The following is a 15,724-nucleotide window of genomic DNA, read 5'->3' on the forward strand; positions in this document are numbered from 1 at the left end:
TAGAACACACTACAGTCCAGTCTCAAGTCCAGATTATAGTCTACTCAATAGTTCAGACTATATTCTAGTCTTTAGTACAGACTATAGTCTTATCTATAGTCCAGACTATAGTCTATAGTCCAGTGTATAATCTAGTCTATAGAACAGACTATAGTCGAGACTATAGCGCAGTCTATAGTCGTCCAGACTATAGTGTAGCCTGTAGCCCAGATTATAGTCCAGCCTATAGTCCAAACTATACTACAGTCTAAAGTCAAGATTATAGACTAGTCTATAGTCCAGACTACAGTATAATATATAGTCAAGACTATGGTATAGACTATAGTCTAGTATATAGTTCAGACTGTAGTCTATTCCAGAATATAGTCTATACTCCAGACTATAATCTAGTCTATAGTCCAGAGTATAATCTAGTCTATAGGCCAGACTATAGTCTAGTATATAGTCCAGCCTATGGTTTAGTCTATAGTTCAGACTATAGTCTAGTATATAGTCCATCATATGGTCTAGTCTATAGTTCAGACTATAGTCTTGTCTATAGTTCAGACTATAGTCTTGTCTATAGTTCAGACTATAGTCTTGTCTATAGTTCAGACTATAGTCTAGTCTATAGTCCAGACTATAGTCTAGTCTATACTCCAGACTATAATCTAGTCTATAGTCCAGAGTATAGTCTTGTCTATAGGCCGGACTATAGTCTAGTATATAGTCCAGCCTATGGTCTAGCCTATAGTTCAGACTATAGTCTAGTCTATAGTACATCATATGGTCTAGTCTATAGTCCAGACTATAGTCTAGTCTATAGTCCAGACTATAGTCTAGTCTATAGTCCATAGTATAGTCTAGTCTATAGTCCAGAGTATAGTCTAGTTAACAGTCCACACCATAGTATAATATAATTCAGACTGAAGTATAGTCTATAACCCAGACTATTGTATAGTCTATAGTCCAGCCCATATTAAAGTCAATTGTCCAGACTATAGTGAAGTCTATAGTTCAGACTATAGAATATGTAGTATATAAGTAGTTCAGAATATAGTATAGTCTGTAGACCAGACTTAGTCTATAGTCCATATACAGTATAGTTTATAGTCCAGACTATTGTATAATCTATAGTATAGTCTATTTATAGTTCAGACTATAGTATTGTCTATAGTCCAGACTGTAGTATAGCCTATAGTGCAGAATATTGTATAGATTATAGTCCAGACATTAGTTTAGTATAAATCCAGACTATTGTCTAGTCTAGTCTATATTATAGTCTATAGTTTATGCTATGATCTAGACTATAGTCCAGACAGTAGTCTACACAAATTGTAGTCCTGACTATACCCTAATCTCTGGTCTAGACTCTAGTTCAGTATATTGTAAAGTCCAGACAATAGGTATACAATGCAGTCTTATTTCGTTTATCAACCTCTGAAATCTTTCTAATTTATAACCCTACTAAATGTAACAGATTTGTAAGTCCCTTAATCACCATTAACCGTTTTAAATTGTTCATAAATTTCCGCATAATTTCATTTTAAATTGCACTCCAGCAATTTGTCTAAATTAGTTTAAATTTTCTAAATATTTTCTATTGAATTTAAAATGCTATAGAATAAATATGTTGACCCATTTATTAAGTCAAACGTAAAAAAATATTAAAATATATAAAACTGTCCATAAACAGCGATGAAATTTTGCGATTATTTAGTTAATAATTATTGGTCATAATTATTAAACAGTTTGCTGATGAGCGGGGCAGTTAGCACAATGAATATGTATAGTTTGTAAACAATTTTATAAAACAATGCAACATTTTTTTTTAAATTTAATTGTAATTTCTATTTTAAATAATGTTAATTAATGGTTAATTATTTCTGTTGCATTTTTTTTAAATTTAGATTTCATATTTAATATTTGCACTTTGTGTGTTACAATGGCCCATGCGTTTAGTAGAATCAGCAGTAAGTGCAGTAGCTAGCAACAATAAAGCAGCATATGCGAGAACTGATGATAAAGGTCAGGAGGTGTCGTCCAGTATATTGGGTTCAATTTATCATAAAAGTCGACAATCAAGATGTGTAACATGTTATGAAGACAGGTTAGTTTAGAATTATAAGTTTTAATTGATTAATTAATATAATTTGTATTTTTACTTTTCTTCAGGCGTTATGCTGATGATCGCAGCCGTTATTATGGCAGTTATGCTGCCAGATCTGGTGATGATCGTGCAAGTAGTTGGTATTATTCCGGACATGATCGTTACGACGATCGTGGCTATCGTGGTGCGGAATATGATAGATATGCAGCCCCTGTAGCCGATCGTTATGGTGCAGATCGTTATGGTGCTGATCGTTATGGGGCAGATCGTTATGGTGCTGATCGCTATGGCGCTGATCGCTATGGTGCTGACAGATATGGTGCTGACAGATATGGTGCCGACAAATATGCTGGTTATAGGTACAGGTTTTCTTAAACATTTCCTGATGACTTAAAATATATAATTTTAATTTTTTTATATCCTAATCTAGGGATGACCGTTATGGCGCACGACCAGCCTATGATCGTTATGATACCCGCAGTCGAGTTCCTTATGAAAGACCAGCTGCTTATGATCGTGGTGAAAGTCGAGGTTATGGTTATGACAATCGTGATCGTTATTATGGTGCTGATCGTGGCAGTAGTGATTATTATGGCAGAGGTATGTTTTAAAAACTTAACGTTCAAATTCGTGTGATAATATATAATAATGTTATTAGATCGCTATTATGATCGTCCTCGATATGGAGCTGGTGCCGGAGCTACATCTGGTTATGGCAGCTATGATCGTGACTATTATGATCGTTATTCACCAAGGTATGATTTTCGCCATTATCGTCCATGGGATGACTCATACAGGTAAAGTGCATATTTAATTAATGTGTACTTGATCGTAAATGTATGTAGGCAATGTTGTATATATGTATATATAAATTATATATAAATTTGTTATATTTGTTAAATAATTTCGCTGTAAATACTTAAACTCATATACAAGATAACATGAGAAACATATAGTGAAAACTTGGACTAATGCGGTAAAATATTTAATATTTACATGAAAAATATATGGTCTATAGTCCAGATTATAGTCTAGTCTATAGTCCAGACTATAGTCTAGTCTATAGTCCAGACTATAGTCTAGTCTATAGTCCAGGCTATAGTCCAGGCTATAGTCTAGTCTATAGTCCAGAATATAGTCTAGTCTATAGCACAGAATATAGTCTAGTCTATAGTCCAGACTATAGTATAGTCTATAGTCCAGACTATAGTATAGTCTATAGCACAGACTATAGTCTAGTCTATAGTCCAGAATATAGTCTAATATATAGAACAGAATATAGTCTAATATATAGTCCAGACTATAGTCTTGTATATAGTCCGGACTATAGTCCAGTCTATAGTCCAGAGTATATTCAAGTCTATAGCCCAGACTATAATCTAGTCTATAGTACAGAATATAGTCTAGTCTATAGCACAGAATATAGTCTATAGTCCAGATTGTAATATAGTCTATAGTCCAGACTATAGTCCAAACTATAGTCTAGTCTATAGTACACCTCTACAGAGTATAGACTAGTTTATAGTCCAGTTCCTAGTGTAGTCTATGAACTAGACTATAGTCTAGTCCTAGTTTGGACTATAGTCTAATCAATAGTCTGAATTATATTCCAGATTGTATTGAATTATATAATCCAGATTATAGTCCATTGAATATTATCGTCTTCAGTCCAATTTATGGTGTAGTCTATAGTCCAGAGTATAGTCTTGTCTACAGCCTATATTTTAAAAAGATCTGTTTTCACTATATGTTTATAACTTTTAAAGTCCAACTTTGTACATTAAAAACTCTATTTTTATATACTTACATATTTAAAAAAATGACAACAACACTTTAACCTTTGAACTTCATGTATTATACAACAACTACAAAAACAACAAACAAAAAAATCAACTCTTTTAAAACACTTCTACAAAAACCACTAAAATAATAACATGTGCACCTTCTACTTTAAAATTACCATTAACTACCACCTAAAAATCTAACCAACCAAAACCCATACTTAGAGGGCAGTCCAGCTATGATAGTGCTGGTCATGGCCAATATTATGCTAAAGGAACACAAGAACATCGCCGCTATTTACCCGAACCCGGTTATAATTCACCTGCCATTTCACCCTGTGGAGTTAGGAAACCAAATTGTCCATATAATCCCCAAGAAGGGGGAACTCGTGTAACATCTGGTACCATTGATAGCGGTGGTTATAATATGGGTGTTTCTCAGACAACCTACAACACAAATTCGAATACAAATCGTAATGACAGTTCGAAAGGTTCGGGTTCAACGGGCGGTTGGTCGTATATGAGAGAAGATGATCAACCCTCCCGAGGTGGTAGTAATAATAGTGGTAGTAATACTAGTAATAGTAATAATAACAATAGGGACAGGAATAGAGATCAGCAAAGGTAAGTTGTAGATGGTTTAACATATCACAATACTAAAAAATTAAATAATTTATTTTCAATTTGTAAATGTTTGTAAATCTGTTGTAATTTTATTTTCCATTCTTTTTCAAATCTTAAATTTTCTCTACTATATATTTTTATTACCTTAAGAATAGTAATTTTATTGAAAAAAGATCTCTACTCTCTCCTCTTATAGCTCTGCCTACGGTGCTTTATTAGATCGTGATTCCAATCTTATAGCCGTGGAACCTGTAAAATCCAATGATAATGCTAACAACGACTCTATGGCAAGCAGTGACCAGCAAAAGGATAAAAGCGCTGATGAAACTGGCAAACAGAGTGATAACGGACAAAATTCTTAATGTTGTGTGTGGAGGAAAAATCTACAAGTGTTCCTTTTCTAAGAATGTTAACGATAAATACGAAATTTAAAAGTAATGGAGATGAAAAATTAACAAAAAAAATTCAGAGCAGATAAAGTGTGTTCAAGTTTAAAACTAATAATGTGTGTGTGTTCATAAGACAAAAACAAAAAAGAATTAAATCATCAAATGTATAATTAAATTATTTATGTACATTACAGATATTTTAATAAAATACTTACATTTGTAAAATTGAATGTAAAACTTTTAATTTTATTTTAATATGCAAAATTCTCGATTATAGTCAAGTCTATAGTCCACACTATAGTCTTGTCTATTTCTAGAATGCAGTCTAGTCTACAGTCCAGACTATAGTCTAGTCAACAATATAGTTTAGTCTATAGTTCAGAATATAGACTTGTTTTTAGTTCAGGCTATAGTCCAGTCTATAGTTCATACTAAAGACTAGTCTATAGTTCAGAATACAGTCTAGTCTATAGTCCACATTATAGTATAGTATATAATCCAGACTAGACTAGTCTATAGACCAGACCATAGTTAAGTCTAAAGGACAGACTATAGTCTAATCTACAGTCAACACCATAGTCTAATCTATAGACCGGACTATAGTTAAGTCTGTAGGCCAGACTATAGTCAATTCTATAGTCCAGATTATAGTCTAGTCTATAGTACGGACTATATTCTAGTCTATAGTTCATACTGTAATCTAGCCAATAGTTTAGACTATAGTCTGGTCTATAGTCCAGACTATTCTAGCTTATAGTCCAGACTATTCTAGCTTATAGTCCAGACTATTCTAGCTTATAGTCCAGACTATTCTAGTCTAAAGTTCAGTCTACTCTAGTTTTTAGTTCAGACTATTCTAGACTAACTTCAAGACTATTGTAGTCTATAGTCTAGACTATTCTAGTTTATAGTCAAGACTATTCTATTATATAGTCCAAACTATAGTATAATCCACATTACAGTCTAGCCTATAGTTTAGCCTATAGTCCACACTATAGCCAAGTCTATAGTCGAGCCTCTAGTCCATACTATAGTGTAGTCCATAGTTCAGAATATAGTCCAGTCTATAGTCTAGTCTATAATCCAGTCTAGACTCGTCTATAGTCCAGACTATAGTCTAGTCTATAGTCCAGACTATAGTCTAGTCTATAGTCTAGTCTATAGTCCAGACTATAGTCTAGTCTATAGTCTAATATATAGTGTGGACTGTAGACTATATTCTAGTCTACAGTCCACACTATATTCTAGTCTATAGTCCAGACTATAGTCTAGTCTATAGTGCAGACTATATTCTAGTCTATAGTCCAGACTATAGTCTAGTCTATAGTCCAGACTATAGTCTAGTCTATAGTCCAGACTATAGTCTAGTCTATAGTCCAGACTATAGTCTAGTCTATAGTCCAGGCTATAGTCCAGGCTATAGTCTAGTCTATAGTCCAGAATATAGTCTAGTCTATAGCACAGAATATAGTCTAGTCTATAGTCCAGACTATAGTATAGTCTATAGTCCAGACTATAGTATAGTCTATAGCACAGACTATAGTCTAGTCTATAGTCCAGAATATAGTCTAATATATAGAACAGAATATAGTCTAATATATAGTCCAGACTATAGTCTTGTATATAGTCCGGACTATAGTCCAGTCTATAGTCCAGAGTATATTCAAGTCTATAGCCCAGACTATAATCTAGTCTATAGTACAGAATATAGTCTAGTCTATAGCACAGAATATAGTCTATAGTCCAGATTGTAATATAGTCTATAGTCCAGACTATAGTCCAAACTATAGTCTAGTCTATAGTACACCTCTACAGAGTATAGACTAGTTTATAGTTAGGTTCCTAGTGTAGTCTATGAACTAGACTATAGTCTAGTCCTAGTTTGGACTATAGTCTAATCAATAGTCTGAATTATATTCCAGATTGTATTGAATTATATAATCCAGATTATAGTCCATTGAATATTATCGTCTTCAGTCCAATTTATGGTGTAGTCTATAGTCCAGAGTATAGTCTTGTCTACAGCCTATATTTTAAAAAGATCTGTTTTCACTATATGTTTATAACTTTTTAAGTCCAACTTTGTACATTAAAAACTCTATTTTTATATACTTACATATTTAAAAAAATGACAACAACACTTTAAACTTTGAACTTCATGTATTATACAACAACTACAAAAACAACAAACAAAAAAATCAACTCTTTTAAAACACTTCTACAAAAACCACTAAAATAATAACATGTGCACCTTCTACTTTAAAATTACCATTAACTACCACCTAAAAATCTAACCAACCAAAACCCATACTTAGAGGGCAGTCCAGCTATGATAGTGCTGGTCATGGCCAATATTATGCTAAAGGAACACAAGAAGATCGCCGCTATTTACCCGAACCCGGTTATAATTCACCTGCCATTTCACCCTGTGGAGTTAGGAAACCAAATTGTCCATATAATCCCCAAGAAGGGGGAACTCGTGTAACATCTGGTACCATTGATAGCGGTGGTTATAATATGGGTGTTTCTCAGACAACCTACAACACAAATTCGAATACAAATCGTAATGACAGTTCGAAAGGTTCGGGTTCAACGGGCGGTTGGTCGTATATGAGAGAAGATGATCAACCCTCCCGAGGTGGTAGTAATAATAGTGGTAGTAATACTAGTAATAGTAATAATAACAATAGGGACAGGAATAGAGATCAGCAAAGGTAAGTTGTAGATGGTTTAACATATCACAATACTAAAAAATTAAATAATTTATTTTCAATTTGTAAATGTTTTGTAAATCTGTTGTAATTTTATTTTTCATTATTTTTCAAATCTTAAATTTTCTCTACTATATATTTTTATTACCTTAAGAATAGTAAATTTATTGAAAAAAGATCTCTACTCTCTCCTCTTATAGCTCTGCCTACGGTGCTTTATTAGATCGTGATTCCAATCTTATAGCCGTGGAACCTGTAAAATCCAATGATAATGCTAACAACGACTCTATGGCAAGCAGTGACCAGCAAAAGGATAAAAGCGCTGATGAAACTGGCAAACAGAGTGATAACGGACAAAATTCTTAATGTTGTGTATGGAGGATAAATCTACAAGTGTTCCTTTTCTAAGAATGTTAACGATAAATACGAAATTTAAAAGTAATGGAGATGAAAAATTAACAAAAAAATTCAGAGCAGATAAAGTGTGTTCAAGTTTAAAACTAATAATGTGTGTGTGTTCATAAGACAAAAACAAAAAAGAATTAACTAATCAAATGTATAATTAAATTATTTATGTACATTACAGATATTTTAATAAAATACTTACATTTGTAAAATTTAATGTAAAACTTTTAATTTTATTTTAATATGCAAAATTCTCGATTATAGTCAAGTCTATAGTCCACACTTTAGTCTTGTCTATTTCTAGAATGCAGTCTAGTCTACAGTCCAGACTATAGTCTAGTCAACAATATAGACCATAGTCTAATCTATAGACCGGACTATAGTTATATACTTATAGTTAGTCTAGTCTATAGTACGGCCTATATTCTAGTCTATAGTTCATACTGTAATCTAGTCAAGAGTTTAGACTATAGTCTGGTCTATAGTCCAGACTATTCTAGCTTATAGTCCAGACTATTCTAGCTTATAGTCCAGACTATTCTAGTCTATAGTTCAGTCTACTCTAGTTTTTAGTTCAGACTATTCTAGACTAACTTCAAGACTATTGTAGTCTATAGTCTAGACTATTCTAGTTTATAGTCAAGACTATTCTATTATATAGTCCAGACTATAGTCTAATCCTCACTACAGTCTAGTCTATAGTTTAGCCTATAGCCCACACTATAGTCAATTCTATAGTCGAGCCTCTAGTCCATACTTTAGTGTAGTCCATAGTTCAGAATATAGTCCAGTCTATAGTCTAGACTATAGTCTAGTCTATAATCCAGTCTAGACTCGTCTATAGTCTAGTCTATAGTCCAGACTATAGTCTAGTCTATAGTCCAGACTATAGTCTAGTCTATAGTCCAGACTATATTCTAGTCTACAGTCTAGTCTATAGTCCAGACTATATTCTAGTCTACAGTCCACACTATATTCTAGTCTATAGTCCAGACTATAGTCTAGTCTATAGTGCAGACTATATTCTAGTCTATAGTCCAGACTATAGTCTAGTCTATAGTCCAGACTATAGTCTAGTCTATAGTCCAGACTGTAGTCTAGTCTATAGTCCATACTGTAGTCTAGTCTATAGTCCAGACTGTAGTCTAGTCTATAGTCCAGACTATAGTCTAGTCTATAGTCCAGACTGTAGTTTAATATATAGTCCATATTATAGTCTAGTTTATAGTCCATATTATAGTCTAGTCTATAGTCCATAATATAGTCTAGTCTATAGTCCATACTATAGTCTAGTCTATAGTCCAGACTATAGTCTAGTCTATAGTCCAGACTATAGTCTAGTCCATAGTCCATACTATAGTCTAGTCTATAGTCCATACTATAGTCTAGTCTATAGTCCAGACTTTAGTCTAGTCTATAGTCCAGACTATAGTGTAGTCTATTGTCCAGACTATGCTAGTTTATACTCCAGACTATAGTCTAGTCTATAGTCTGGACTACATATAGCCCAGACTGTAGTCTAGTATATAATCCGGGCTATAGTCTATATTCCAGATTATTGTCGAGTATATATTCCAGACTGTAGTCTAGTCTTTAGTTTGGTCTATAATTTAGTGTATAGTCCAGATGAGTCTATAGTCCAGGCTATATTCTAGACTATATTTAAAAACACGATATATTTATATGGTTATAGGTACTACAGCGGATAAATGTCAAGTTTAAATGGAAATGTATATAACGGATTTATTTTGTAGCATTTTGTTCTGTATAGGGATGACATTTGTAGAATTAGCAGAGAAGACAAATGAATGGGGCGACCAGTCCAATAATTTTAACATTTCGAATTTCATATGAAATATACTCAATTTTTGTAATTGATAATTGAGTGATTTTTTTCATTAAGTGTTTGTTCGAACTTAATCTTATCTCAATAACTAATATTTAGCAATTGAGTGTTTAGTAGTTTATCCACGGCCTATATAGTTATTTTAATCTTATCAAATATGAAAACCAAATGACTTCATTATGAAAAAGTTTCACTATTAAGTCACAACTAGTGAAATAGTATACACATAATTGTTATAAATTATAGTTTTTCCTTTTGTTTAATACTCTGCAAAATATTTTAATGTTAATGGCCAAAAAAGTTGCAGTTTTTATCTGGACATTGGCAATTTGGCTTATATGTTTTATTGGGATCTTGAGTGTGTTATCGTCAGTAAGTTTTGCAGTTTGAAAAGTGGAAAAGTGTAGCGGTAGTTGTTAATTGATTCTATTATTATAAATATTCCCTCAATTATTTAAAAACCAACCGAAATAATCTGTTTATTTGTTTGTTTAACCAAAAAGAAAATTCTACATATAAAATAAAAAAATAACAGAAAATTTTTAATAAAAAATTTCACGCAAAAAAAAAAACAACTAATCAGTTGTTGTGGAACCAACAGTGTTTTGGTATTCGATTAAAAATTTTCTTTTTTTTTAGTTGTTCAAAATTATTCTGTGAGAAGTGACATTAACGGGTTCATTAAATATTTTTATATTATTTGTGCTTAAAAAAATATTAATAAAAAAAAAACAAAAAGAAAACAAAACACCACACATGTTATCGAAAATTTGGAATAGTTGTTTTTCCATGTTTATAAGTATTTAGATGTTGATATTCAGCGTCTACACAAAACAAAAAAAATCTTTGATACATATGGAGGAAAATAAAATATATAAATCTATATGCAGCAAAAAATAAAAAGAAATAACAATAAATTGTTCTATATATAACAAAACACAATACACATGTTTTTAATAATAAATACATAAAAAAGTAATAAATTAAAAGAAGAGATTTAGTGACCTACAGTTGTAAATAATTAATAAAAAATAAATTGTAGCTTTTGCGTTTTTTCTTTACAAAAGGGCCAAATGTTGTTTATTTCAGATTTGCAATTTGTTGTTGTTGTTTTTCCACTAAACAGAACCAAAAGACGAATCAATAGCATTACCTTAGAGTGTAATTAAAATAAGACAGTCTATGATAATGACTTGTTAGGGGGCAAGAAAAAAACAAAAGAAAAGTTCTTTTACAGTGTGTGTCAAATAAACCATTATTATACTTTTGTTACCCTCAATAGTAAGCAAGAAAGAAGGTATTTTTGAGTGATTTTGTAACCTAAATCTTACAAATTACTCATAGCGGTACACCTATCTATCCGTTATCTGCGATGAAGATATCAAAAATTTTAAGATAACTCAAGCTTTATGTGGGTAAGCAATTTCCTATAGCAATGATATTGATTTGAAGTTTTCCATATTTTAACGGTAAAATAACACAGGCCGACAAATTTTTAGTCCCAGAGACCAAAGTATACTACTCTAAAGGATGGAGATGCGCTGAATCTAAATCTGGTTTCCATGACATCTGGTATTAGAGATATTCATCTCTATCTCCAATCGAAGTGAAATCTTTGTTCCCTTGAAATTTTCATTCTCCTCGAAGGAAAAATTTGCTATCGTGAACATGCCGTGAACAATTCATTCACAATAGTTAATTTTGTATGCAATGTTTATACAGAAGAATATTTTTCACGTCAGAAAAATTAGTGTACAAAAAAAAGTGAAAAGGGAACATATTTCACGTGAAATGTTGATTGGCTATAGAGCTGATTGTGTCTTGAAATATGAAATACTCAATTTTCGGCCCTTTTTGAGACGTTATAACAATTTTATTTATAAAATATAACATTTTATTATTTTACATCTGAAAGTCAACCAGTTGACAAAAACTGATTTTTTCGTACATTTTGGGGTTTCAGGGTTTCGACTTTTTTTTTAATTTGTCGGCCTGTGTAATAAAAAGCGCGAAAAGGTTTTTAAAATATTGCCTTAGAAAGCACACTTTTGGTTAGTTAGTTAGTTAGTTAGTTAGTTAGTTAGTTAGTTAGTTAGTTAGTTAGTTAGTTAGTTAGTTAGTTAGTTAGTTAGTTAGTTAGTTAGTTAGTTAGTTAGTTAGTTAGTTAGTTAGTTAGTTAGTTAGTTAGTTAGTTAGTTAGTTAGTTAGTTAGTTAGTTAGTTAGTTAGTTAGTTAGTTAGTTAGTTAGTTAGTTAGTTAGTTAGTTAGTTAGTTAGTTAGTAGTTAGTTAGTTAGTTAGTTAGTTAGTTAGTTAGTTAGTTAGTTAGTTAGTTAGTTAGTTAGTTAGTTAGTTAGTTAGTTAGTTAGTTAGTTAGTTAGTTAGTTAGTTAGTTAGTTAGTTAGTTAGTTAGTTAGTTAGTTAGTTAGTTAGTTAGTTAGTTAGTTAGTTAGTTAGTTAGTTAGTTAGTTAGTTAGTTAGTTAGTTAGTTAGTAGTTAGTTAGTTAGTTAGTTAGTTAGTTAGTTAGTTAGTTAGTTAGTTAGTTAGTTAGTTAGTTAGTTAGTTAGTTAGTTAGTTAGTTAGTTAGTTAGTTAGTTAGTTAGTTAGTTAGTTAGTTAGTTAGTTAGTTAGTTAGTTAGTTAGTTAGTTAGTTAGTTAGTTAGTTAGTTAGTTAGTTAGTTAGTTAGTTAGTTAGTTAGTAGTTAGTTAGTTAGTTAGTTAGTTAGTTAGTTAGTTAGTTAGTTAGTTAGTTAGTTAGTTAGTTAGTTAGTTAGTTAGTTAGTTAGTTAGTTAGTTAGTTAGTTAGTTAGTTAGTTAGTTAGTTAGTTAGTTAGTTAGTTAGTTAGTAGTTAGTTAGTTAGTTAGTTAGTTAGTTAGTTAGTTAGTTAGTTAGTAGTTAGTTAGTTAGTTAGTTAGTTAGTTAGTTAGTTAGTTAGTTAGTTAGTTAGTTAGTTAGTAGTTAGTTAGTTAGTAGTTAGTTAGTTAGTTAGTTAGTTAGTTAGTTAGTTAGTTAGTTAGTTAGTTAGTTAGTTAGTTAGTTAGTTAGTTAGTTAGTTAGTTAGTTAGGTTAGTTAGTTAGTTAGTTAGTTAGTTAGTAGTAGTTAGTTAGTTCGTTGTTAGTTAGTTCGTTCGTTGTTAGTTTAGTTAGTCGTAGTTAGTTCAGTTTCGTTAGTTAGTTCGTTCGTTAGTTCGTTGTTTTCGTTCGTTCGTTCCTTGTTAGTTCGTTCTTGTTCGTTCGTTTCGTTGTTCGTTCGTTAGTTTTCGTTTCGTTCGTTCGTTTGTTCGTTTTCGTTCGGTCGTCGATTCGTTTCGTTCGTTCGTTTTTGTTATTCGTTCGTTATTCGTTCGTTCGTTCTAGTTCGTTCGTTAGTTGTTCGTTCGTTCGTTAGTCGTTTTCGTTAGTTTTAGTCGTTAGTGAGTTAGTTGTTCGTTGTTCCGTTTGTTCGTTAGTTTTCGTCGTTGTGATTTGCGTTTTCAGTCGACTTAGTTCACTTTATTGGAACACAACACCCCCACTACCTAATGACTTCACTTTTCGACAAAAAGTCTATAATTCGATTGTTTGACAGTAGTTTTCTAAGCACTCTTAATAAAAGTTCATTTAAGGCACCAAATCATTATGCAACAATGTCAAAAGGTCGACAATTATTCCTGACATGGAATAGTCGACTTCTTCCAAATTACAAAAACTCAAAAAGTCGACTCTTTCCTTCAACTCTAGAACCCTATCACTCTTTTATGGATATTTGTGGCACTCACTGTAAAATTGCACATTTTGTATGACAATAACTAGTGACGTATAAAATTAAGAAGGTACTCGTTTAAACAATAAATTCAGAGAATTAGATTTACTTAAATTATAATTGTACAAAAAGACCGAAAATGTTAAAGCCTCTTCGAAGTTTAATCACTTTACCAGCGATTAATAAAATAAATTAAATAAATTCAACCATATAAATAAATTCAACCATATTCAACCATATGGATTTTATTAATAGGTATGCAAAATATTCTGGGGTCTTAGAAGATTTGTCAGTCGGTATGATGAAAGCATAATAAGTAGGACCCAAATAGAAGGAGCAAAGGGCTGAGTATATCGGTAAAACCGAAAAAGTCTTTATAGGAGCGGCTACGGAACTTAAATATAGAGCAGGGTACAATAAGTAGGTTTTAATGATTGGTATAAACGATTCGTCATAGGTTAAACCTTTCTCCAAAACCTTTAATTAATTAAATAATCGAATCGAATGTCAAATGTTGATAACATATTGTTTTTCCACAACACTAAGATTAAGTGCTTGTAAATTGTATTTCTTTTTAAAAGAATTACGAGTTTTGCAACATTGTACAGCACCATGACTGATGACCTGTTAGTGTCTGAACTAAAGAACAAAGAAAAAGCTGCAAATATGAAAAACACTTTTATTCAAATAATAATAAACTATAAAGAAACATAAATATTAAACCAGAAATAACAAAGAAAATAACTTTAATAATAATTTATAAAGAAAATTAAAAAATAATAAGTGTTAAAATAAATAAAATATAAAAAAATGAAAGAAAATATATATATAAACTAAAACGAAATTAAATTATAATATAATGATAGTGCAAGATACAAATCGTTTGCAATATATCTATTTCAGTTTATCGGCTGCTATAGCAAGTGCTTTGTTAATATTAACCTATATCTCTTTATTAACGCAGGCAGTAAGTGTTTAAGTTTAATTAAAGTTTAATATTTTAGTTTGAAATTTTAACCATAGTTTAAAGAGAAATTTTTAAATTTTGAAAATTGTTCGTTACCGATTTTTTTTTTAAATTCTGGCTATTCGTTTTATATTTGTAGAATGAAAAGCTACGAGATGATATTAAAACCACTCAATTATCTATGGAATTGATAAAACCTATGTCTACAGCATGGAACTACAACAACACATGGCGTACTATAGGTCATGCCCCCATGAAGCATAAAATCTATTCAGCCTACTTTGATAAACGTACTGAAATTATAGGTAATTATTATAACGGACCTAGAACCATGGAAGTGATGTTATTTTCATATGTTTTGATTCGAAATTTTTTAACAGTTGGACTCTTGACACTAGACGATTTCGGACGATATTTTTGATAGTCGTTTTATACCAAATTATACTTCCATATATAGCAACACAATTCTGCAACAACGAAAATAATGATTCAAAAATCTCTCTCTTCTTCCTTGCAGCCAAACCCAGTAAAAATAACCTTATCGCCATTGGAGCCATAAGAGTGTTTGCCGTACTTCCATTACAATTTAAGGAAGATATTAGCTGTATTTTAAGGTTGTTTGTGTTTCAAATTTTTACGTATAAAACAATAATGCTAACACTTTATAAGATTGTAAGAATTCAACATAAAACCCTTTAATCTTTATAAAATGTTACTTTACAGATCAGAGGATTATTTATTAAGCGAAGTCAAAGCTGAAGAAGTGAAAGTTTTGCGTGAACATCATGATAAAAAATATGCTGCATTTACCATAGTCTGTCCTATATACAAAGAACATGTTGCCAATTCAAAAGTTTATCTTCCTCAAGCAGCGGCCATACAATACAAAAGCAATAGTTTAAGTCATTTAAGTCCCACTTTTATATCCATAAGGTAGGTTATCGAGCTCTATTATTAATTTAATATTATTTAATTTATTTGCTTCCCGCCTTTTCTAGTTATCCCCGCGATATGGACCAACTATTTGCCCAATCAAAACCGGCCATATCCGTTTGTGTGGGCCCCCTACAAAGCAACTACAGTGACGTATTGCGTATAGTAGAATTTGTTGAATTGTATCGCATAATGGGTGCCACACATTTTTATTTCTACAATCTCGACTGTACGCCA

The 15,724-nt window shown here is 31.5% G+C and overlaps 2 protein-coding genes across 4 annotated transcripts in view; both read left to right on the plus strand.

The window, feature by feature from the left end:
- The first annotated feature begins 1,902 nt into the window (after positions 1-1,902).
- Positions 1,903-8,082, plus strand: LOC119601360 (hornerin). 2 transcript variants are annotated; one of them, XM_037952274.1, is made up of 6 exons: positions 1,903-2,089; positions 2,155-2,448; positions 2,520-2,689; positions 2,748-2,844; positions 7,199-7,597; positions 7,795-8,082. In XM_037952274.1, the coding sequence occupies exons 1-6, from the start codon at positions 1,932-1,934 to the stop codon at positions 7,958-7,960; spliced, it is 1,284 nt and encodes a 427-aa protein (XP_037808202.1). In that variant the 5' UTR covers positions 1,903-1,931; the 3' UTR covers positions 7,961-8,082. The 2 variants fall into 2 exon arrangements, with proteins under 2 accessions (XP_037808202.1, XP_037808201.1); XM_037952273.1 differs by lacking the exons at positions 7,199-7,597; positions 7,795-8,082 and adding exons at positions 4,096-4,494; positions 4,691-5,033.
- Positions 8,083-10,502: 2,420 nt separating this feature from the next.
- The window catches only part of LOC119601376, a 5,937-nt gene continuing 715 nt past the window's right edge, over positions 10,503-15,724 (plus strand). Inside the window, exons 1-6 of one of the 2 annotated variants that reach the window (XM_037952297.1) lie at positions 10,503-10,644; positions 14,196-14,554; positions 14,694-14,859; positions 15,072-15,168; positions 15,278-15,487; positions 15,553-15,724. The exon at positions 15,553-15,724 is cut by the window's right edge and continues 715 nt beyond it. In XM_037952297.1, the coding sequence (XP_037808225.1) occupies positions 14,447-14,554; positions 14,694-14,859; positions 15,072-15,168; positions 15,278-15,487; positions 15,553-15,724 (753 nt within the window). In that variant the 5' untranslated portion in view covers positions 10,503-10,644; positions 14,196-14,446. Of the gene's footprint in view, positions 10,821-14,168; positions 14,555-14,693; positions 14,860-15,071; positions 15,169-15,277; positions 15,488-15,552 lie in introns of both variants that reach the window. The other variant, XM_037952296.1, reaches the window with a different exon arrangement.

The sequence above is a fragment of the Lucilia sericata genome, unplaced genomic scaffold, assembly GCF_015586225.1.
Source record: "Lucilia sericata isolate MDLA Ls3-8-SP2 unplaced genomic scaffold, ASM1558622v1 Contig000159F_arrow, whole genome shotgun sequence".
NCBI lineage: Eukaryota > Metazoa > Arthropoda > Insecta > Diptera > Calliphoridae > Lucilia > Lucilia sericata.

Bases quoted from the DNA above. Each gene is read 5' to 3' on its own strand.
- LOC119601360 (XM_037952274.1), top strand. From the start codon at position 1,932: ATGCGTTTAGTAGAATCAGCAGTAAGTGCAGTAGCTAGCAACAATAAA. The intron at 2,449-2,519 runs GTACAGGTTTTC...ATCCTAATCTAG, and splicing joins GACAAATATGCTGGTTATAG to GGATGACCGTTATGGCGCAC. The intron at 7,598-7,794 runs GTAAGTTGTAGA...CTCCTCTTATAG, and splicing joins AGGAATAGAGATCAGCAAAG to CTCTGCCTACGGTGCTTTAT.